Source organism: Choloepus didactylus, chromosome 13 (assembly GCF_015220235.1).
Source record: "Choloepus didactylus isolate mChoDid1 chromosome 13, mChoDid1.pri, whole genome shotgun sequence".
Taxonomy (NCBI): domain Eukaryota; kingdom Metazoa; phylum Chordata; class Mammalia; order Pilosa; family Megalonychidae; genus Choloepus; species Choloepus didactylus.
Window position 1 is genome coordinate 79,278,527 of NC_051319.1, and position 22,570 is coordinate 79,301,096.

General features: G+C 38.5%; 1 protein-coding gene across 1 annotated transcript in view; it reads left to right on the forward strand.

Moving 5' to 3' along the window:
- The window catches only part of LOC119507764 (F-box/LRR-repeat protein 21-like), a 64,061-nt gene that overhangs the window by 7,850 nt on the left and 33,641 nt on the right, over positions 1 to 22,570 (forward strand). The window contains 2 exon segments of the mRNA XM_037800918.1: positions 11,905 to 12,022; positions 12,129 to 12,302. Coding sequence (XP_037656846.1) covers positions 11,905 to 12,022; positions 12,129 to 12,302 — 292 coding nt within the window.

A 22,570-nucleotide genomic window follows, 5' to 3' on the forward strand; every position in this document is an offset into this window, starting at 1 on the left:
TGATATACCAATGTAGACAGAAAGAATGAACTGAAGTTAACTGAGGTAACTTTCTAGTCCAAGGCTACCATTGTATTCTGTTGATAGTCTACAAATCATTTTGCTTTTTTCTTATGCTAATAAGCCATGCAGCAGTAGACTTTCCAAGGCTTAAATGACATATTGCAAATGTCAAACTGCTACTTGGGCTCCCCTTTCATTTTCTGTTCCGTTAAAAATGTGTCAAAAGCCACCGAGATCTTGAATCCATTAAGCCTTCTATTTCTACCTCCAGTACATATAATTATAGTACTTTTTTTGTAATACATTTTAGATTGTTCAAATGAAAGGTATTATTTAATATTTAAATTCTGAAAAATATAAAATGTATAATGATTATATGCTGTCCTTGGACTAAAATGGGAGAATTCTGTCTGTAGGATTGGTACTTGTGCTGCTTTTCCTGGAGGGGTGTGGTGTGGTGGTGACAGTGACAGTTATACCACCCTACCCACAGGCTCTCTCCCTCCTGACTACAGAAACTAAATTTTGTGACATTAACAAGGCATTCATTCACTCATCTGCTCTACAATTATTTATTTATTGAGAACTGTGCCAGGCACTATTCTAAGTAGTGAGGACACGGGCAGTGAACAAAACACACAAAAATCCCTGCCTGTTTGGAGCTTACATTCTAGTGGAGGAGATGGATTAGGAAAACATATAGTATTATACAGTGGTTACAGCTAAGGAGAAAATAAAGCAGGTGACATTTGAGTAAAGCCCTGAACAAGTAGAAGGAGTAAGCTTTATAGATATCCTCGGAAAGAGCACTGAAGACAGAAGGAAAACTGAGTACAAAGGCCACGAGGTGCGTAAGGGCCTGGAGGGTTTGAGGCACAGTGAGGAGCCTGGTGCGACTGGAGCAGAGTAATTGCGAGGTAGTAGAAGATGCAGTGTTCTGAGGGGAGGCTTCATAGTCATGATTTTACCTAGGCTTTGGCTTTTATTTAAACAGAGTGCGGGGAAGCCATTGGAGGGTTTAGAACAGAGTGACATGAGCTGACATTTCAACAGGACCACTCTGGCTAGTGTTTTAAGAATATATTGCAGGGGCAAGGACAGAGGCAGGGAGACCAGTGAGGAGCCACGGCACACTCCAGGTGAGAGATGATGGTGACTTGGACCAGGATGGTGGTAGTCGAGGGAGTGAGAAGTATTCAGATTCTGGACATGTTTTGAAGGTAGAGCCAAGAGGATTTACTAACAGATTGGATGTAGAATGTGAAAGAAAGTAAAGGAGTCAAAGGTGAGTCCAAAGTTTTGGCCCTGAGAATTGCTCTTTACTGGGATAGGAAGACAGCAGAAAAGCAGGTTTTGGAGAAGATCTGGGAGTCAGTTTGGACACACTGTTAGATGAACTATTGGAAATCCAAGAGAGGTTGATTAGAGAATTAGATTAAAAAGTCTGGAGTTCAAGGGAGGGTCAGGGCTAGAAATATATACTTGGGAATCAATTAACATAAAGACTGAGCTTAAATCCTTGAGAAAAGATGAGATTGCCAGGGAGTTAGTGAAGATAGAGAAAAGTGCTCCTAGAACTGAGCCATGGGGCACCCCAATGCTTAAAGATTGGGGTGATGGGCGGAACCGACAAAGGACAGGAATAACCAGAAAGTTCAGGGAAAATTAAGGACTAAATTCATGGTCCTTTGTAATGGAATAGAACAAAATTAAACAGATTGCACAGAATAATTTTATGTTATTGTACTATGTTTGGAAAAATGTGTATGATTTAGGCTAGGAGTCAGACAAATCAAAGTTAAAAGAAGAGTATTATATTATGTCATCCAGTCACAGAAGTCTATCTGAGTATGCCTCCCCATTATTTTTTTCAACTTTAAAAGAAGTTGTACACTGAAGTTTAAAAAATAAAACATTTGATTTTTAAACTATTTGGGGATTTTTCTGCAAAATTCAGTGTATAATCATTATAATTCTCAACATCTTTCTATAGAATATTAGCAAAATATTCTAAATTAAATTTTGTTTATTTGAAAATAGGTTTTGTATGATTTCCAAAATTTAGAGAAATCTGAGTTTGTGAAAAAGATCTTTTGGTCAAATTTATTACCTTTTATGGTTGGATAATGTTCTAATTTCAAACTGAGAACAATTAGGTAAAGTGCTAAGGGTGCTATGAATGTTGAATGAGAAATGTCATTTATTAATTTAATACTTCTAGAAATTTTCTAGGTAGGTAATTTTAAAACTGATACTCAGGGGTCAATGAAGTAGTTGCATATCATCAACACTACTCATTAAAGACAATCTGTATATATCATTCCAAAAATTTAATATTAGTGAATTTCCCTGGACTGAAAATGAAAGCTTTGTTCTAAAGGGAAATGGATCAATATAATAAGAGTTTGGCTGGGTTCTCTACTGAAGCACCCATATAATTATCTTGCTGTAAGTATCAACACACATTCAAGATATGACTCAATAGCAATTTGCTCTTAATGAAACACATTTCACTCAATAATGGAAGATGTCGTGATTTCCTCTTAAAGATTTGAAAAGTTCTCTAAATGTGTGATCGATGTTGATGGGGAAAATGAGTAACAAAACCTCCTTTATGAAATATAAAGGCAAAATGTTCAACAATGATTTAGGGATCTAAAATATACTCTTTCCCTTTCATGCAACTCCCACTGAATACATATGCTGGAAATAACCATTGTGGGAAGAAAGTAGCACCAAGTCACACATGTGGGATCTGTTCCCTTCCTAAACATTGTCAAAAGATTGACTTTTCCTCAAACCCCACCTCAGGGCCCACTATAAATGCTGGATACGCATGTGCTTAGGTAATACCACTTAGATTTAAGTAATACCACTTAGATTTTTATTTGTATATACTCTGCATATCTCATCCCATTTTTGAAAGGCTCAAACAAGAATACTCATGAAAGATTTGAAGAAGCAATTCTCCGTATAAATGTTTAGCTTTCTCCTTTTGCTCAACACAGAGAGTTGAGTAAAATGGAAAATTCAGACTCTATTTTAATTCATATTTTTGTAATAATTTTATTTGACACCACTATCTAGGAGACTCAGTCATAGAGGTATGTGTCTTCAGAGATGACCAGTTGTGAATATAGCATTTGCAAGCACTCTGCTATGTTGTAAAGATGAGTGTGTTCTTTCTGCATGGTTCTCTATCCTGGATTGGTTGCCAGAGTTGTTGATTGGCAAACCTAGTTGATGTCTGTGAAACTGTTTTAAAGTCTAAATATCTTGGTAACTAAAGAATTGCCCTGTTTCTGTTTGGCTACTTGATTAACGTGTTTGTTGGAAGTCTACTGCTATGCTGTGGCATTTTATATATTGTCTCTATTAATTATTATAGGATTTTTTCCTATTTCCTCTAACAACTGTTCCACTTTATGATCTTAATGTAATTGATTGGCAATACAGTGTATTTTTGTTGTTTAGGGAAAAATAATAATTATTTAAACACTTTGGAGCATTTTTCTTTCTAAAACCAGTAAGTCAAATTGTAATTTTCAATCTTATGATATGCCAGTGTTCAAAGATTGTGAATTAGGACAGGAAAACTTGATATAAACAAAGAAATTAAAATGTATTACCTTGAAAGAGTTTAGTGTTTTTCAATAATATAAGGACAATATCATAGTATTGAAGTTTCCCTTTTGTTCATAAAACTAAGACATTTTCATTTTTGCTAATGATCATTGTGTGGATTGAATTATGTACCCCCAAAAAGGCACGTTCTTAACCTTAATCCACATTCCCATGGGTGTGGCCAAACTGAATCCGAGTGGGCCTTAATCTGCATTACTGGTGCCCTTAGTAGGCAGAAGAAATTCAGATGCAGTCAGTTAGAGAAGACCACACAGGAAGAAGCCTGAAGTGAGAGGAAACCAGAAGAGCAGAAACAGGGAAAGCGAGAACACCACGTGATGGGAGGCAGAGAGGCCGCCTGAGGAATGCTAAGGATTGCAGCAAGCCAGCACCAGATTGCCACAGACTCCCAGGAGAAAACACAGCCTTGCCAACACCTTGATTTTGGACTTCTAGCCTCCAAAGCCACAAGACAATAAATGCTTGTTATTTAAGTCAGCCTACTGAGTGGTATTTATTATAGCAGCCTAGAAAACTAAGGCAGCTACTGGTACTAGAAAGTGGAGTGTCACTGTTACAAATACTATAAAATGTGGAAGAGCAATTTGGCTGTGGAACTGGGTAATGGATTGAGGCTAGAAGAATTTGGAGGCACTTGATAGAAAAAGCCTAGATTTCTTGAAAGAGACTGTCAGTAGAGATATGGATATCAAAGGTATTTCTGCTGAGGGCTCAGAAATAAGCAAGAACTATAGAGAAAGTTTTGATCATCTTAGAGAATACATAATTCACCTGAGAAGAATATTGATAGAAATATGAAAGTTAAAGTTACCTCTATTGAAGCCTTAGAAAGAAATGATGAATGTGTTAATGGAAACTGGAAGAAGGGCACTCCTTGTTACAAAGTGGCAGAGAATGTGGTAAAATTGTGTTTTGGTGTCAGATGGAAGGCAGAACTTGTAAGCAATGAACTTGGATATTTAGTTGAGAAGATTTCCAAGCTAAGTGTGAAAGGATAGCCTGGTTTCTCCTTGCTCTTATAGTAAAATGCAAGAGAAAAGGGATGAAGTGAAGACTGAACGCTTAAGCAAAAAGGAACCAGCAATTAATGATTTGGAAAATTCTCAGCCTATGCAGACAGTGAGGTCTAAAACTAGGGTCAAAAGCAACTTTATCAGGGTCCTCCCTGAGCTTCCAGGAGGTGAGATCCTAGAGAATGGGACTCCATATATGGTTTAGCTTAACCACCCTTTGCTAAAGAGATTAGTCATATGATGTATGGATCCAGTCAGTCATCTCAGAGGATGTTAGGATTAGAAATGCACTTATCTAGGAAGGATCTGTGGAAAACCCTCTTGCCAGGTGATTTGGACTATGCAAAAAACTTGAACTATGCAAAAAACCAATAAGTTTTTTTGAGAATTTTGTATGAACAAAAGCACTGCTAGCCTGCACTGAAAGGAAAAGAGATGGTATGATTTGAAAGTAAAATGACTTCAAGGGAAGAACCACAGAAGCAGAGGTCTGGGCTCTCCTTGGGCCAAGAGAGAGGGGCTTCTATCCAATCCTTTAAGTAGGGTGGGGTTTCCACCCCAGAGCTTGAAGAGGGTGCCCAGGCACTTGGACCGGGCAGGCCTTTGACCCTTTGGAGAGTTTGGTTGCCACTCTGATGCTTGGAGAGGGTGGGGCCTATGCCCCAGCACTCGGCATTCAGGGAAAGCATGAATGCTTTCATAGGGAATTCACTCCAGCAGGCCCAGAGGACAAAGTACCCATCCACAGATGCGTCTCAGACCTTGAAATCTAATGTTTTCCCTGCTGGGTTTCAGACTTCCTTGGGACACATGGCACCTTTTTTTCTTCCAATTTCTCCCTTTTGGAATGGGAATGTCCATCCCGTATGCTTGCCCACCATTGCACTTTGGAAGCAGATAACATGTTTTCTAGGTTTCACATGTCCACAGATGGATAGGAATTTTGTCCCAGGATAGACCATACCCATAACTGATTTTATGAGAACCTTCTACTTAAAGTTGTTATTGAAATGACTTAAGCCTTTTGGGATATTGGGATGAGGTAAATGTACTTTTCGTATGAGAAGAACATGGCATTTTAGGGTCCAGAGGTCAGACTGTAGTAGATTGAATTATGTACCCCAATTAAGGGCATTTTCTTAATCTTATTCCACATCCTGTGGGGGTGAACCCATTGTAAATGGGACCTTTTGAGGATGTTATTTTTAGTTAAGATGTGGCCAAACTAAGTCAAGATGGGCATTGACCTGTGTTACTAGAGTCATTTATAAGCAGAAGAAATTTGGATTCAGTCAGTCAGAGACCACCATGGAAGACACAGCCAGAAGTCAGCTGTAGTAGATTGAAGTAACAGGGCCTTTCACTCTCATGATGCCTCAGCATCCCTCAGGCCCTGTTTTTAGGTCCCTCAGTGACCACCCCTGACACCTGTTTATATGAAATAAACAGCTCCTCTCTCTCCTTCCCATATCCTACCTGGGTTTGCACCCCTGCAAAAGTCAAATACCAACTCCCCAATTCCCACTCTTGTTGGTCTACTGCTACAGCACCACCCATGTATCATTATAAAGACACAATCCCCAGGTCCACTGTAACCTTTTACTGCCAACCTGCCTGGTTGAGCCCCATGCTCCTGATGTGCTCCTTACATGGTCCTGCAAGGCATGCTGCTCCTTTCTGTTCAAGAACCTGTGTGAATTAATAAACTTTTCTTTCACATATCTCTGGTGTCACTCGTCCACACCACACCTGACCATCCATATAAAGATCCATACAACACATCAGTGGAAACCGGAAGAGCAGACACAAGGAGAGAGATTGCCATGTGATGGGAGCCAGGGATGCAAGTCAAGGAACCCCAGGGCCTGCATTATGCCAGCACAAGAAATAATGCCACAGACTCCCAGGAGAAAGCATAGCTTGCTGAGGCCTTGATTTGGACTTCTAGCCTCCAAAACCATGAGACAATAAATGCTTGTTGTGTAAGCCAACCCACCATGCAGTATCTATCATAGCAGCCTGGCAAACTAAGACAACTACTTATTGAAATGCCCTTAGAAATGGCTGATCACAAGGACAGCTATACAAAATTAGCTACTAACCTATTTTTATCAAACGATTTTGAATGACTGAGCCTGTTTGTCTCAATGATCCCAGATTTGTGCTGACAATCAAAGTAATATTACAAGGTTTTGTCTTTCAAAAATAAAATAACTACAAAAATTATCTCTAGATTAACAAACTATTCCTATGGAACCTATGGAATTTTTAATTAAAATGACAAAATCATTTGATGGAAGCTTTTTTCCTCTTTTAAACAAAGTGTATTTGCAGAATTATTTTATAGGAATTAATGCCTTTTAGAATCTGGTAATCTACAGAGTTGGAAAACCTGATTCAATGTTACATTTTATTTTGAAGACTTTGCATTATAAAGGCTTAACTAGAAAATCAGTAGTGAAAGCAAGAGGTTAAAATTATTTTTCTTCCCCATTTTAAAAAGTTATTGAGTTCAGATCCATAAGGCTGGGCAAGACAAAGCTGCTACAAACCACGTAGAACACAGCGTTAATGAAATCTTGAGCTCCATGCAATCACCCTGACTTTATTCACTCTTTGAAACAGAATGGCTTTGCATCAATGTTGTCAGTGGTGATAAACCTGAACCATTTAGAAATACTTCTTTCATAATTTCCGTTATTTACGGGGGCTTCTTGCTGTGAATATAGCGCAAACAGCAGCAAGTTCTTCCATACTGAGAAAACCCCTAGCTTTTGCCATTAGTAATTTTTAAATTAATAGCCTCAGTCTCTGAGTAAAGCTAAATAGTTTCTTTACTAATTTCCTTTGGGCATATTTAATCTAAAGGAAAATGAAGTCAAAGCTGAATCTCAAAAATCTTAACAAGGGATTTTTGGCATAGGCAAAAAATCTTGACCCATTTAGAAAAGAGATGATAGAAATTTTAAAATAGTAAACCACACTTTCTTAAAAGGACAGGCAGGATAAATCTGCAGAGCGTAATTAAATTCATTTGCAGTGTTTACATGGGGCAAACTATAACAAAAGCAAATCTTAGGATTTTTATGTGGGTATGTGTTTGGCAGTGTGCAAGGAAAAAAAAAGTGGAAAATGTACCTCGATTTTTCTCCGGGAAATGGAGAGTTTAGTCAAAGATGGCACTGTTTTTTCTCATCACACTGCCAAAAATAAAGATTCTTTATTAGGTAGAAAATATTACTGATCCAGTTCAAATGTATTTTTCCTTTCAATCAGTTTTATAGGCAATTTCATTATAGAGTTCTAAAATGATGATGAGTCAAACATGATCTGATCCAGAAAAATGAGACGTAATTTTATGCTTCTAAATATTTTTGGTGAAATTTTGGGTCCACAATTTACCAGTATTACAGTCATTACAGCTATTCCCAAACATTTCAGGTCTTTCCTTCCAGGCTTGTGGTAGGGTTGCACTTCCTCACCTATTTAAAGTTAGGTGTGGCCATTTTGACTGCCTTTGGCCAATGAAACAAGGATGGACTTGACATGTAATTAGAAGCTTAAGAGGCAATGTGTGTTTCCTATTGTCTCTTTCCCTCTGTCACAGAGTGACTATTTTCCAGATAATGGCTGTTTCTTCATTCTTCTTTCCAGATAATGGCTGCTTCTTCATTCTTGGTTCCAGAATGAAGACATCAGGAAAAAAGAGGCCCCAGCTGATTTGTGATGGAAATATACCACGAATGAGAAGGAAACCTTTGTTGTGTTAAATCACTGTGATTTGTGTTTTTTTGGATGCTGTAGAATAACCTAGCCTAACCTGACTCAAATAACCAGAATCACTACTTGCCCAAAGGATTACAATGCTTCCTGCAAAAGGACTGTATAGTGATGCTCTTTTATTATTTTTATTGACATGATTCTCTTCTCCTTAGTTGGAAATGAAGTACCACAATTATCTGACCAATATTATTTTAGATGTGGCAATTTCTATCAAAATCTAAAATCTTTGAATGAGCAATTCCATTTTTAGGATTATTCGTCAGTAATACCACAGAAGTACACTAAGATATATTACCTTCACAGCATACAACATAATAGTAAAAACTAAATGTCCAGCAATAGGAGAATAGTTAAAGAATTGTGATGTTTCCATGTAAGGGAACTTCTCATTCAGACATTAAAAGTTATGAAGAGGAGACTTCTTATTCCAACAAAGATGGTGAAATAGGTACTGGATTTACCCTCTGCACAAAACATTAAAAAATGAACAAACAAAAAACCAAAATATATGAAACAATAGCTTTCCATACAAAGGACATCAGGCAACAAAAAACAACGATCCCGGAGGGACAGAAAACAAATGAGGTAAGCACTATGATGGTTCCAGTTTACTGCCTTGAGTGAGCGTCTAGACTGCTGTGCAGGAAGGGGGAAGCCAGGCTGAATTCAGTGGACTTCTTGAGTTTAGGAATTTGTGATACACTGCTAAAGCAGAACACAGTGCTATTTATAGTACTAGATGCCTATATTAGAAGAAAGGTCTCAAATCAATGAACTCAGTTTCCTCCTGGAGAAACTAAAAGATGAATAGAATATTAAACTCAAAGTAAGCAACAGAAAGGAAATAAGGGTCAGAGTAGAAATCAGTGAATATAAAACAATAAAAAGAGAAAAAAAGTCAATGAATCCAAAAGCTGGTTCTTCAAAAAGATCAATAAAATTGATAATCTTCCAGCTAGACTTATCAAGAAAAAAGGATATAGATACAAATTACCAATAACAGTAATGAGAGAGTGACACCATACGTATACTATAGACATTAAAATCATAATAAGAGAATATTATGAACAATGTTATACCAATCCACTTAACAACTTAGATGAAAAGGACAAATTTCTTGAAGGTTACAAATTATCAAAGCTCACTCGAGAAAAGACAGATATACATTGAATGCATGAGTTAACAAAAAAAAAAACATAAATTAGTCTTCATGAAAATTAAAAACTTTTGTACATCTAAGGACATAATGAAGAAAGTGAAAAGACAACCAACAGAATGGGAGAAAATATTTGGAAACTATATATCTGAAAAGGATTTAACATCCAGAATATATAAAGAACTCTTATAGCTCAACAACGGAAAGACAAACAACCCATTTAAAACATGGGCAAAGGACTTGAACAGACATTTCTCCAAGAAGATATACAAACGGCCAATAAGCAACGAAAAGACATTATAAGCTATTAGGGAAATGCAAATCAAAATCACAATGAGATGCCACTTCACACCCACTAGAAAGGCTATTATTTAAAACAAAAAGGAAAATAATAAGTACTGGCAAAAATGCAAAGAAATGGGAACCTTAGTACATTATTTTGGGGAGTGTAAAATGGTGCGGCAGCTGTGGAAAACAGTTTGGTGGTTCTTCAGAAAGTTAAATATAGAATTACCATATGACCCAGCAATCCCACTTCTAGATATACACCCAAAAGAATTGAAAACAGGTACTCGAACAGATATTTGCACACCAATGTTCACAGCAGTGTTTTTCATAATAGCCCAAAGTTGGAAGCAACCTAAATGTCCATCAGCAGAAGAATGGATAAATAAAACATGATATATACATACAATGGAATATAACTCAGCCTTAAAAAGCAATGAAGTACGGATACATGCCACTACATGGATGACCCTGGAAGACATCTTGTTGAGTGAAATAAGTCAGACACAAGTCTGTTGCAATCAGGCAAGAAAAAAATAAATAAAAGGCATTTATACTGGAAACGAAGGAGTAAACCTATTCTCAGAGAACATGCCAATGTATGTTGAAAATCCAATGGAATCTATTAGAACTAAGTGATTTTTACCAAGGTCACAGGGTACAAGATAAATATACAAAAATCAATTCTATTTCTATATATTGACAACAATTAATTGTAAATTAAAAGTTAGAAAGTAATACCATTTACAATAGCATTTTTAAAAATGAAATTTCTAGGGATATTTCTGACAAAAAGTGTTCAAGACCCGTACACTTAAAACTACCAACATTGCTGAGAGAAATTAAAGACCTAAATACATGGAGAATTATTACGTTTCATGGGTCAGAAGAGTCAATATTTTTAAGTTTTTTTTTCCTAAAGTTAAACTTACACCTATCGTATGATCCACTATTCCACTCTTAGTTATTTCCAGAAGAGAAATGAAAGCATATGTCCATATAAAGTGTATAAGAATGTTCATAGAATCTTTACCTGCAATGGCCCAAAACTGGAAGTAACCCAAGTGTCATTCAACAGGTGAGGGCATAAACCGAGTGTGGTATATGCACACAATGGAATACTACTCTACAAATAAAGAGGAATTGACTGACACATGCCAACAACGTGGATGACTCTCAAAATAACTATGCTGAGTGTAAAAAGCTAGACATCCATCCTCAAAGAGTGCACACTTTGAGTCAATGTATATAAAATTCTAGAAAATACAAACGAATCTATAGTGTCAGAAAGCAGATCGGTGGGGGCACGGGACTTAAGGAAGGGATTGCAGAGAGGCATGAGGAAACTTTTGGGGTGAGGCATAAGTTTATTATCTTGATTGTGATGATGGTTTCAAGGGTGTATACATGTCAAAATTTATCACATTTAAATATGCACAGTTTATTTTGCTGATTATACCTTAATAAAGCTGTTTGCAAAGAAAAAGTTTGAGGGGATATATGTGTGTTGCACAATCATCTATAACGCAGTAAGTAGAAGAGGAAGTTCTAGAACATTATGTATTGTTCAATCTCAAATTTATAATAAATAAGAAAAAAGTAATAAAACCCTCACTCTATCAACTCGTTTTTGTGTGTATCGAAGGCCTGGAAATTTAAACATTAAACAATTGCAGTGGTCACATCTGGGGACTGAGAAGTGGCAAGGGTAGGGAGAGGGAGGTGATACATATAAATTTAACACCGACCTGCTATCATTTTTGAAATTGCAAAAATTTCCTTTCAAGTATTTGTATATTAATAATGTGGTGCGCTTCGCAGGGAGGTTAAGTTCTAGAAACTGGAACTGTTAATTAATTCCATTCATTTGGACAGACGGCCGTCTGTTTTAGTGAGAAGGTGGTTTTCCAGCACGCTCTGCACAGCCATTTAGTTGAACTCCGCGCGCGCGCGCCCGCGCCGCCCCCCCCAGGACGTGCGGTGTGAACGGACGTGCGCACGTCTCTTCCGCGGGTGCAGGAACGCACCGCGAGGCGGCAGCTGGGCGCATGCGTTGTGGCCGGGGAGGAGGCGCTAGAGGATGCGGCGGGCGGTGAGGGCGAGGAGAGGGATGGGCTCGAGCGGAACTTGGGCGGGAGTCTGGACCCATAGGGACTGGGGGCGGGCCCGTACGACTCCCGCTGGCTCTGGTGGTCAGGGGCGTCTGTGTTCGCGGCGCCGGAGATCTCGTCTTCCCCACGCAGCGGTCACTAGTCGCTCTTCGCGCCCTGCCGAGCACAGCGAGCCCCAGGTCAGCGGCCTCCAGGATAGAGGGGCCAAGTTCGGCCGCTGCAGCCCGACCCGCAAGCGCCGGGGAACTCGCGCTAAGACACACCCGTTTATATTTTTAAAGGTAGACTTTGCTCCTGCGGTCGAGGGTGGGCTTCACAGGATGTGTCCAGCGTTGCCCAGGAGGGGACCCCTCAGCTGGCTTCGGGGAGGCCGCGGGCCGGACCCTCGGGCTGTTCCTCAGGCGAGTCGTGATTTGAGAAAGGGGAGACGCGGGAAGGAAAACCTGAATTCTCACGGAAAGAGGGGGCGTGTCCTCCTCCTCAGCGGATATCAGGGCGGTCGCGCGGTTTCTGGACCTCACCCCCACCCCCACCCCGGCTCACTACCCCCCATGCCTAACTTCCCACTCCGGAGAAGCGATTCCACCTGTGGCCCGAGGCCAGGGCAGTTTTGAAAACGGGTTATTTGATTTGATTTGCCAGGAGGTTGAGTCGTCCGTCTCGTTTTAGCCCTCACTTCTTAGTATCTACAGTGCCAGACACCGGACCAAGATTAGCAGGATTCAGTAATACTGTTCATCTTTGGAGAGTAAGCTTAGAAAGGACAGTATTACTCTTAACCTCTTCTCTTAAATGTCGGCTTGTTACATTTAATATACATAGTAGCTGAAAAATACTGAGTGGTTACTGATGCACGGCATTGCTCTGCACGACTCCTTGAAATATTTTAGTTTACAGAATGTACTGTAAAACAAATTTTGAAGAGAAAAGTAGAGGCAGACCCTTTTTGTGAGTTGAGAGAATCTGTACTCTTTAAAGTGGACTCTTTTTGTCTTTGACAGGTGTGCTTTTAAAGAAACTTTTCCTGAAATACAAAGTTGAAAAATAAATCCATTATTTTCCCTAAAAATTATTTAAAAATAATTTGATTCACTTGTACTAATTTTAGATTCCTTAGTGCCCCTAACCAGTAGGTGGGAATCTCTCTTCCAGTTCAGAATGCTTCCCTGTAGAAGGCCAGGCTTGGTGCTCTCTCTCCCCTTGCTCTTCCAGAGACTAGGTAGAGGTTGGGGCACTATGGAGAGAGAAACAGCGGCCTAAAGTGCGCTCCTCAACCCATTCGGGATTTTTTTAGGGATTGCCCAATTCAAGTTGAGTAACCGTTTCCTTGCAACTTGAAAGGTGTTTTCATCTATATGTATTTTGAAAACATTAGTTTTCATTTAATTTATTTAAAAGCAAATATACCTATTCTAGAATACAGTTATTTTTTTTAATTAATGTGTCTGAGTACCACAGAGAGACTTCAGAGAGAGTGTAAAAAATCTCGTTAGTGATACAACGTGAGAACACCAAAAAAGCGGGCAGTCACAGCTTTAGCAGAGATTTGTTTGATGTAAATACTCCCTACTATTTTGTCTTAAGTGTTTAACTATTTGAAAAGATATGAAAACTTGATGATATTTTAATTTGATTCTGATACGTGTATATATATATATATATACTGTGTGTATATATGTATATTTAATTGTAGCTTTTAGACTTAGAAGGGAACATAGAGGTCATGTGAGCTACAAAGAACATAAATCTTTTGACAGCATCCCTAACAAATTCTATTTTATGCTCTGCTTGGATTATATTTAGTGGAAGGAGGTGTTGGCCTTCAGCACAACTGATTCATTTATTAGAAAGCTGTGTGTTTTATAGTAGTGTATTGGAGCAAATCCCTCCTGTCCAGGCAACATCTCCTGTGTCATTGCACCTATGATTGGGATTCCGGACCCCTAGTGGAGGCCATCCATTTCTAGTAGCAATCTCATTTCTCAGTGCGCTCCTGTAGAAAGTAGATTAAAGAAAGGATGCTTTGTAGTTCTTTGTGTTCATTTCCATCTTGCCGTTTCTAACCAAATTGTCTAGCCCTTTGAAATAGTTTGGTATTTACATATTATTTCTAGTTTTGTGACAATTGAAAACTTGAAACTTTATAAAGTACTTAATGTGTATTCATTTAGCTAATCTGCAAAGAACCTGCTGATGGTGCAGAAGATAGTTGTTTCTTTTGCCATTATTGACTTTGCTTTCGATATCTGATAAATCTTTCATCTAATCTGTCTTTAATACTCTTACCCTCAAGAATATTGTGGGAGATTCCTTAGATACTTTTAGAGGATCTGATTCACATGGTCTGTGGCATTACTTGATCCACTAAATTAGTAAATATATCAAAAAATTAAATGGAGTCAGGATAGTTAGTGAAGCCACTAACTAGTCTTTTAGTTATCAACACATTCTTTCCTAAATTCTCATAAACTTATTTCATACTCTAGAATTGTGCCAGAGATCAGTATCAAGATTGCTCATCTATACCTTTTAGGCAGTATGGCTTATCACTTGATGAGGTCTTGTATTCTGGTTTTTTCTTCCATTGGCTCTCAAAATTACCAATAGTGACTCTGAGGCAGCCATCAGATTGCCTCAGCTGTCAGGGAAGTAATTCATCTGTTCCTGAAGACACCAGTGAACTGATCAGAGATAAGTACTTGTGTACCATCTTCCTATTGTCTTAGGTAGCGATTCCCTATTTATATGCTCTTCCCAGAATTACTTCCATATCCTCTAGCAAAAAGAATGGGCTGCAAACACAAAAATTAGTCGTATAATTTATAACTCAGTAGAAAATACAATCGTGTGTCATCTGACTGGGAGAATACAAGTCAGTTGACTTCTATTTCTCTTATTTTCAGTGTTCCTCTGAGAATTTGCCCCATATCTTCTATCAGCCTATTTCTTGGGTGGAATATAAAAGAGGGTGAGCCAGCCTTGCCACTGTCTGGAAAACAGTGGTTTGCGAGGCAGTTTTCTAACTTGGAATTTGGGTAAAGTCTTTGTTTTATTTTTGACTTCACTGCTTTTCTAGTGAAGGATTATTTTAGGGATAACTTTCTTGTAATAACCTGGTGGAATTTTTTTTTTTAAGATAATTACTTTACTTCCAACATGTTCCTACTCTACCCCAAGAAAGTAACCTAATATAGCAACATTTCTGTGAACTTGTTCCTACCATATCCATCAGAATTAACAAACCATAGTCATTCCTGGGCATTCCCAGAACGTTAAATTTACCCATTATAGCTTATCTGTTCTTATTGGATTATCGTTCCCCCTTCCTTAATTGTTCTCTATCACTAGTTCCCCTACATTGTACATTATAAACCATTTGTTTTACATTTTTCAGTGTTCACATTAGTGGTAGCATATAATAGTTCTCTTTTTGTGCCTGGCTTATTTCGCTGAGCATTATGTCTTCAAGGGTCATCCATGTTGTCATATGTTTCACGAGATCGTTCCTTCTTACTGCCGCATAGTATTCCATCGTGTGTATATATCACATTTTATTCATCCACACATCTCTTGAAGGACATTGGGGTTGTTTCCATTTCTTGGCAATTGTGAATAATGCTGCTATGAACATTGGTGTGCAGATACCTGTTCGTGTCACTGCTTTCACGTCTTCTGGGTATATACAGAGAAGTGTAATCGCTGGATCAAAGGGTAACTCTCTGTATAGTTTTCTAAGGAAGTGCCGGACTGACTTCCAGAGTGGCTGAACCATTATACAGTCCCACCAACAATGAATAAGAGTTCCAGTTTCTCCACATCCTCTCCAGCATTTGTAGTTTCCTGTTTGTTTAATGGCAGCCATTCTAATTGGTGTGAGTTGGTATATCATTGTGGTCTTAATTTGCATCTCTCTAATAGCTAGTGAAGCTGAACATTTTTTCATGTGTTTCTCGGCCATTTGTATTTGCTCTTCAGAAAACTGTCTTTTCATATCTTTTGCCCATTTTATGATTGGGCTGTCTGTATTATTGTCATTGAGTTGTAAGATTTCTTTATATATGCAAGATATCAGTCTTTTGTCAGATACATGGTTTCTAAAATTTTTTTCCCATTGAGTTGGCTGCCTCTTTACCTTTTTGACAAATTCCTTTGAGGTCCAGAAACTTCTAAGCTTGAGGACATCCCATTTATCTATTTTTTCTTTTGTTGCTTGTGCTTTGGGTGTAAAGTCTAGGAAGTGGCCGCCTAATACAAAGTCTTGAAGATGTTTCCCTGCATTATCTTCTAGGAGTTTTATGGTACTGTCTTTTATATTGAGATCTTTGATCCACTTTGAGTGAATTTTTGTGTAGGGTGTGAGGTAGGGGTCCTCTTTCATTCTTTTGGATATGGATATCCAACTCTCCCAGCCCCATTAGTTGAAAAGAATGTTATGTACCAGTTCAGTGACTTTGGGGGCCTTATCAAAGATCAATTGCCATATGTCTGGGGGTCTATCTCCGAGTTCTCAGTTCGATTCCATTGATCAATATGTCTATCTTTGTGCCAGTACCATGCTGTTTTGACAACTGTTGCTTTATAATAAGCTTCCAAGTCAGGGAGTGTAAGTCCTCCCATTTCGTTTTTCTTTTTTAGAGTGTCTTTAGCAATTCGAGGCATCTTCCCTTTCTGAATAAATTTGATTACTAGCTTTTCCAAGTCTGCAAAGTAGGTTGTTGGAATTTGGATTGGAATTGCATTGAATCTAAAGATGAGTTTGGGTAGAATTGACATCTTAATGACATTTAGCCTTCCTATCCATGAACATGGAATATTTTTCCATCTTTTAAGGTCCCCTTCTATTTCTTTTAGTAGAGTTGTTATGTAGTTTTCTTTGTATAGGTCTTTTACATCTTTGGTTAAGTTTATTCTTAGTTACTTGATTTTTTTAGTTGCTATTGAAAATGGTACCTTTTTCTTGAGTGTCTCTTCAGTTTGTTCATTTCTAGCATATAGAAACATTACTGACTTATGTGTATTAATCTGGTATCCCGCTACTTTGCTAAATTTGTTTATTAGCTCTAGTAGCTGTATCGTTGTTTTCTCAGGGTTTTCCAGATACAAGTTCATATCATCTGCAAGCAATGACAGTTTTACTTCCTCCTTTCTAATTTGGATGCCTTTTATTTCTTTGTCTTGCCGGATTGCCCTGGCTAGCACTTCCAGCACAATGTTGAATAACAGTGGTGACAATGGGCATCCTTGTCTTGTTCCTGATCTTAGAGGGAAGGCTTTCAGTCTCTCACCATTGAGTACTATGTTGGCTGTGTGTTTTTCATATATGCTCTTTATCATATTGAGGAAGTTTCCTTCAATTCCTACCTTTTGAAGTATTTTTATTAAAAAGGGATGTTGGATTTTGTCAAATGCTTTTTCATCATCTATTGAGATGATCATTTGATTTTTGTCTTTTGATTTGTTAATGTGTTGTAATACATTGATTTTCTTATGTTGAACCATCCTTGCATGCCTGGAATGAACCCCACTTGGTCATGGTGTATGATTTTTTAAATGTGTCTTTGGATTCGATTTGCAAGTATTTTATTGAGAATTTTTCCATCTGTATTCATTAGGGAGATAGGCCTGTAGTTTTCCTTTTTGTAGCATCTTTGCCTGGCTTTGGTATTAGATTGATGTTAGCGTCATGAAATGAGTTAGGTAGTGTTCCATTTTCTTCGATGTTTTCAAAGAGTTTAAGTAAGATTGGTGTCAGTTCTTTTTGGAAAGTATGGTAGAATTCCCCTGTGAAACCATCTGGCCCTGGGCATTTATTTGTGGGAAGCTTTTTGATAACTGATTGGATCTCTTTGCTTGTGATGGGTTGATTGAGGTCTTCTGTTTCTTCTCTGGTCAGTCTAGGTTGTTCATACGTTTCCGGGAAATTGTCCATTTCCTCTACATTATCCAGTTTGTTGGCATACAGTTGTTCATAGTATCCTCTTATTATTTTTTTAATTTCTTCAGGATCCGCAGTAATGTCACCTTTCTCATTCATTATTTTGTTTATATGGGTCTTCTCTCTTTTTGATTTTGTCAGTCTAGCTAGGGGCTTGTCAATCTTGTTGATCTTCTCAAAGAACCAACTTTTGGTGTTATTTACCCTCTCTCTTTTTTTTTTTTTTTTTTTGTTCTCTATGCCATTTATTTCTGCTTTAATCCTTGTTATTTCTTTTCTTCTACTTAGTTTAGGATTGGTTTGCTGTTCATTTTCTAGCTTCTTCAGTTGATCCATTAGTTCTTTGATTTTGGCCCTTTCTTCCTTTTTGATATATGCATTTAGTGCTATAAATTTCCCCCTGAGTACCGCTTTTGCTGCATCCCATAGGTTTTGGTATGTTGTGTTCTCATTTTCATTCGTCTCTATATATTTAGCAATTTCTCTTGCTATTTCTTCTTTAACCCTCTGATTGTTTAGGAGCATGTTGTTTAACCTCCAAGTATTTGTGAATTTTCTAAGTCTCTGATGATTACTGACTTCTGATTGTATTCCATTGTGGTCAGAGAATGTGCTTTGAATAATTTCGATTTTTTTAAATTTATTGAGGCTTCTTTTATGTCCCAGCATATGATCTATTCTGGAGAAAGTTCCATGAGCACTAGAGAAGAATGTGTATCCTGGTGATTTGGGATGTAATGTTCTATATATGTCTGTTAAATCCAATTCATTTATCAGATTGTTTAGGTTTTCAATTTCCTTATTGGTCTTCTGTCTGGTTGATCTGTCTATAGGAGAGAGTGATGTGTTGAAGTCTCCCACAATTATTGTGGAAACATCAATTGCTTCCTTTAGTTTTGCCAGTGTTTCTCTCATGTATTTTGTGGCACCTTGATTGGGTGCGTAAACATTTATGATTGTTATTTCTTCTTGTTGAATTGCCCCTTTTATTAGTATGTAGTGGCCTTCTTTGTCTCTCAGAACATCCCTGCATTTAAAGTCTATTTTATCTGAGATTAATATTGCTACTCCTGCTTTCTTTTGGCTATAGCTTTCATGAAATATTTTTTTCCATCCTTTCAATTTCAATTTCTTTTTGTCTCTGTGTCTAATATGAGTCTCTTGTATACAAAATATTGATGGTTCATTTTTTTTTTTTAATCCATTCTGCGAATCTATGTCTTTTAATTGGGGAGTTTAATCCATTTACATTCAGTGTTATAATCATGAAGACATTTCTTGAATCAGCCATCTTATCCTTTGGTTTATGTTTGTCATATATATTTTTTCTCTCTATTAATATCCTTTAACGTATTCATACTGAATGTCTTTATTCCTGAACCTTTCTCCATGTTTCTCTCCCTTTCTTTGTTTCTCTGTTGTAGGGCTATCTTTAGTATCTCCAGTAGGGCAGGTCTCTTGTTAGCAAATTCTCTCAGCATTTCTTTGTCTGTGAAAAATTTAAGCTTTCCCTCAAATTTGGAGGAGAGCTTTGCTTTATAAAGTATTCTTGGTTGGCAGTTTTTCTTGCTCAAAATTTTAAATACGTCATGCCACTGCCTTCTTGCCTCCATGGTGGCTGCTAAGTAGTCACTACTCAGTTTTATGCTGTTTCCTTTGTATGTGGTGAATTGCTTTTCTCTTGCTGGTTTCAGAAGTTGCTCCTTCTCTTCCGTATTTGACAGCGTGAGCAGAATATGTCTCGGAGTGGGTTTATTTGGATTTATTCTATTTGGAGTTCGCTGGGCATTTATGATTTGTTTATTTACGGTGTTTAGAAGATTTGGGAAGTTTTCCCCAACAATTCCTTGGAATACTCTTCTTAGACCTTTACCCTTCTCTTCCCTTCTGGAACACCAATGAGTCTCATATTTGGACGTTTTATATTATCTATCGTATCCCTGAGGTCCATTTCTATTCTTTCGATTTTTTTCCCCATTCTTTCTTTTGTTCTTTCATTTTCCATTCTGTCATCTTCCAGGTCACTGATTTGTTGTTCACCTTCCTCTAGTCTTGTACTATGAGTATCCAGAATCTTTTTAATTTGGTCAACAGTTTCTTTAATTTCCATAAGGTTGTCTATTTTTTATTTAGTCTTGCAATTTCTTCTTTATGCTCTTCTAGGTTCTTCTTGATGTCCTTTATATCCTGTGCCATGCTCTTCTTCATTTCCTTTATATCCTGTGCCATGGTCTCATCGCTCATCTTTAGTTCTTTGATTAGTTGCTCCAAGTACTGTGTCTCCTCTGATCTTTTGATTTGGGTGTTTGGGCTTCGGTTATCCATATCATCTGTTTTTTTCATATGCTTTAAAATTTTCCATTGTTTTTGGCCTCTTGGCATTTGCTTAACTTGATAGGGTTCTTTTAGGATTTGTAGACCAATTAAAACTGTATCTCTAATTTGTCAGATCTACAGCTTCGTGGAGTACACTTTCTCTAACTAACCAGGAGGTGGCATCCACGAGCCACCTATTCCCCTCAGTCCAGTTCTCCCCTGCTTTGTCTTTGTGGTGAGTGGGGATGTGAGTCTTGTGGGGTCCAATTGGTTTGCCAGGCTTGCGTGTGTAGTTGGTGTTGCCCGCCCTGTATACGGGGCGTGTGTCTGGGCAGTCAGGGAGGGGGGGCGGCTCTAACAATCAAATCTCCCTGGTGTTCCTGGAGATTTAAAGCTGCTGCAATAGTCTAATCCTTCAGTTCAGTCCTGCCACAGTTTGTCTCTACCACTGACCCACAAATCCTTGATATTGGCGTATGGCCCCTGAGACCTGTGAATGGGTCCCTCTTCCAGGCCATGCACCCCCAGGTCCTCTGTTGAGGGATGCCTGTGTTATGTCTCAGGTGAGCGCCAACCCCCCAGGGTAGGTTCTGGGCTGCAGGGCTGTGTAGGGTTGCTCCCAGTGTGCTGAAATGATGGCTGAATGGGGCATGTTAATTCACACTGCTCCGCCTTCCCAACTCTGGGACTACCAGCTGAGGGTGCAGGGAAGGCTTATGTCCATGCCCAATTTTGTGGTGTGTGCTGGAGACACTTCCCGTCACACTGGGTTGTCTGGGGCAGCTCTGGGCTGTGTGACCAGCGACTGGCAGGAGTGTTCCCTGCCCACCAGGAAGATGGCTGTGAGGGGACGCCCCCCTTTTTTTGGGAAGTTGTGGTGTTCAGTGAATTTTCTCAGCCACTGGACTTATTGCCTTGTGTCTCAGAGCTCTCTTAGTTCTGCTCTTTTCTTGACTTGCCCAAATTGCAAGTCTTTGAGGCTTTCTGTATTGGGCTTCTTAGAGTAATTGTTTTAGCAAAAGATAAAAAAAAAAAAAGAGCGGGAAGAGGTCCTTCTTGCAGATCTAATGGGTTCTTGAAATGCTAAGAGACAAGGCATTTCGGGCCATTAAGGAACACTCCAGGGAGCAGAGAAACCCGTTTTTCAGGCAAAGAAACTTGCCTTCTGGATTTGCATATGGGCCTGACTCTGCCTGAGCTCTGCCCTTCCCCGTTCTATGTTCACTAGAACTCCAAAAATCTTCCTCTTTATATTTTTGGGTTTTTCTTGCTGTTTTTGCTATCCCTATCTCCTCTCGGCTGGGCTGGCTGCTTCCATATTCTCTGGTGTCTGGTTTCAGTTTTTCTATGCTTGGAGTTTGGATCAGTAGAATGAGTTTCCGATAAGGGCCGCAACTGCAGTTCTCCTTCCTCGTTCCCAGTGCTGGTGGACCCTCCTCCCATGGGACTGAGCCTGGCAGGGAGGGGCGTGGATCCTCTGGCCACAAAAACTTACAGATTTCACTCATCTCAGCTGTTCCATGTTCATGAGTGTTGTATGAAGTATGCCCAAAGTCAGATTGCTCTGTGGTGTCTGGTCCACGCAGTTCCTGGCTTTCTACCTACTGCCCTGGAGGAGTAACTAAAACATACACCTCACTACTCTGCCATCTTGCCCTGCACCAACCTGGTGGAATTTTAACTGTCCGTTTTGTAGGATAACAACAACAACAACAACAAAAAACAAGCAAAATGTCAATGAATATACTCCACATCTGACTTTAGAATCCATGGTCCATTCCTTTACCTTACCTAGGCCATAGTATCTCATTTTATATACTTAAAATGATATTCATATATCATTTAAAGGAACTAGCATTGAAGAGTAGATTATACTCTTTGCAATTATATGCTTTGAATCATTGGTAAAAAGGTTTCGTATATTTTACATTGGATTGCTGGACAGGTTCTAAGTTATACAGTATAACTGGAATATATAGGTTTAGTCAAACTAAAATGCGTATAGTAGCTCTTTTGCCCGTTACTTGAAATACAACTTTGCAACTATCTTTGCTTTATATTTCAATTTTCCAAACCCTTAAGATGACTTTTTACTTTGGTCAGTGACTTTTTAGGTCAGCCTTGCTTCTGGGATCCAGTCCTATGGTATAGTTAAGAAATGTTTCATATCAGACAGTGTGGATCACAAGACAGAAAATATTTACAGATTAAATAATTATTTCATTAGATTTGAAGGTATGTTTCAATTATGAAACTTGAGTTTCCATGTATATTTCCTAAAATTCAAAGGTGAAAGGAGGGTTAAATAGTCAAACAAAGTTAA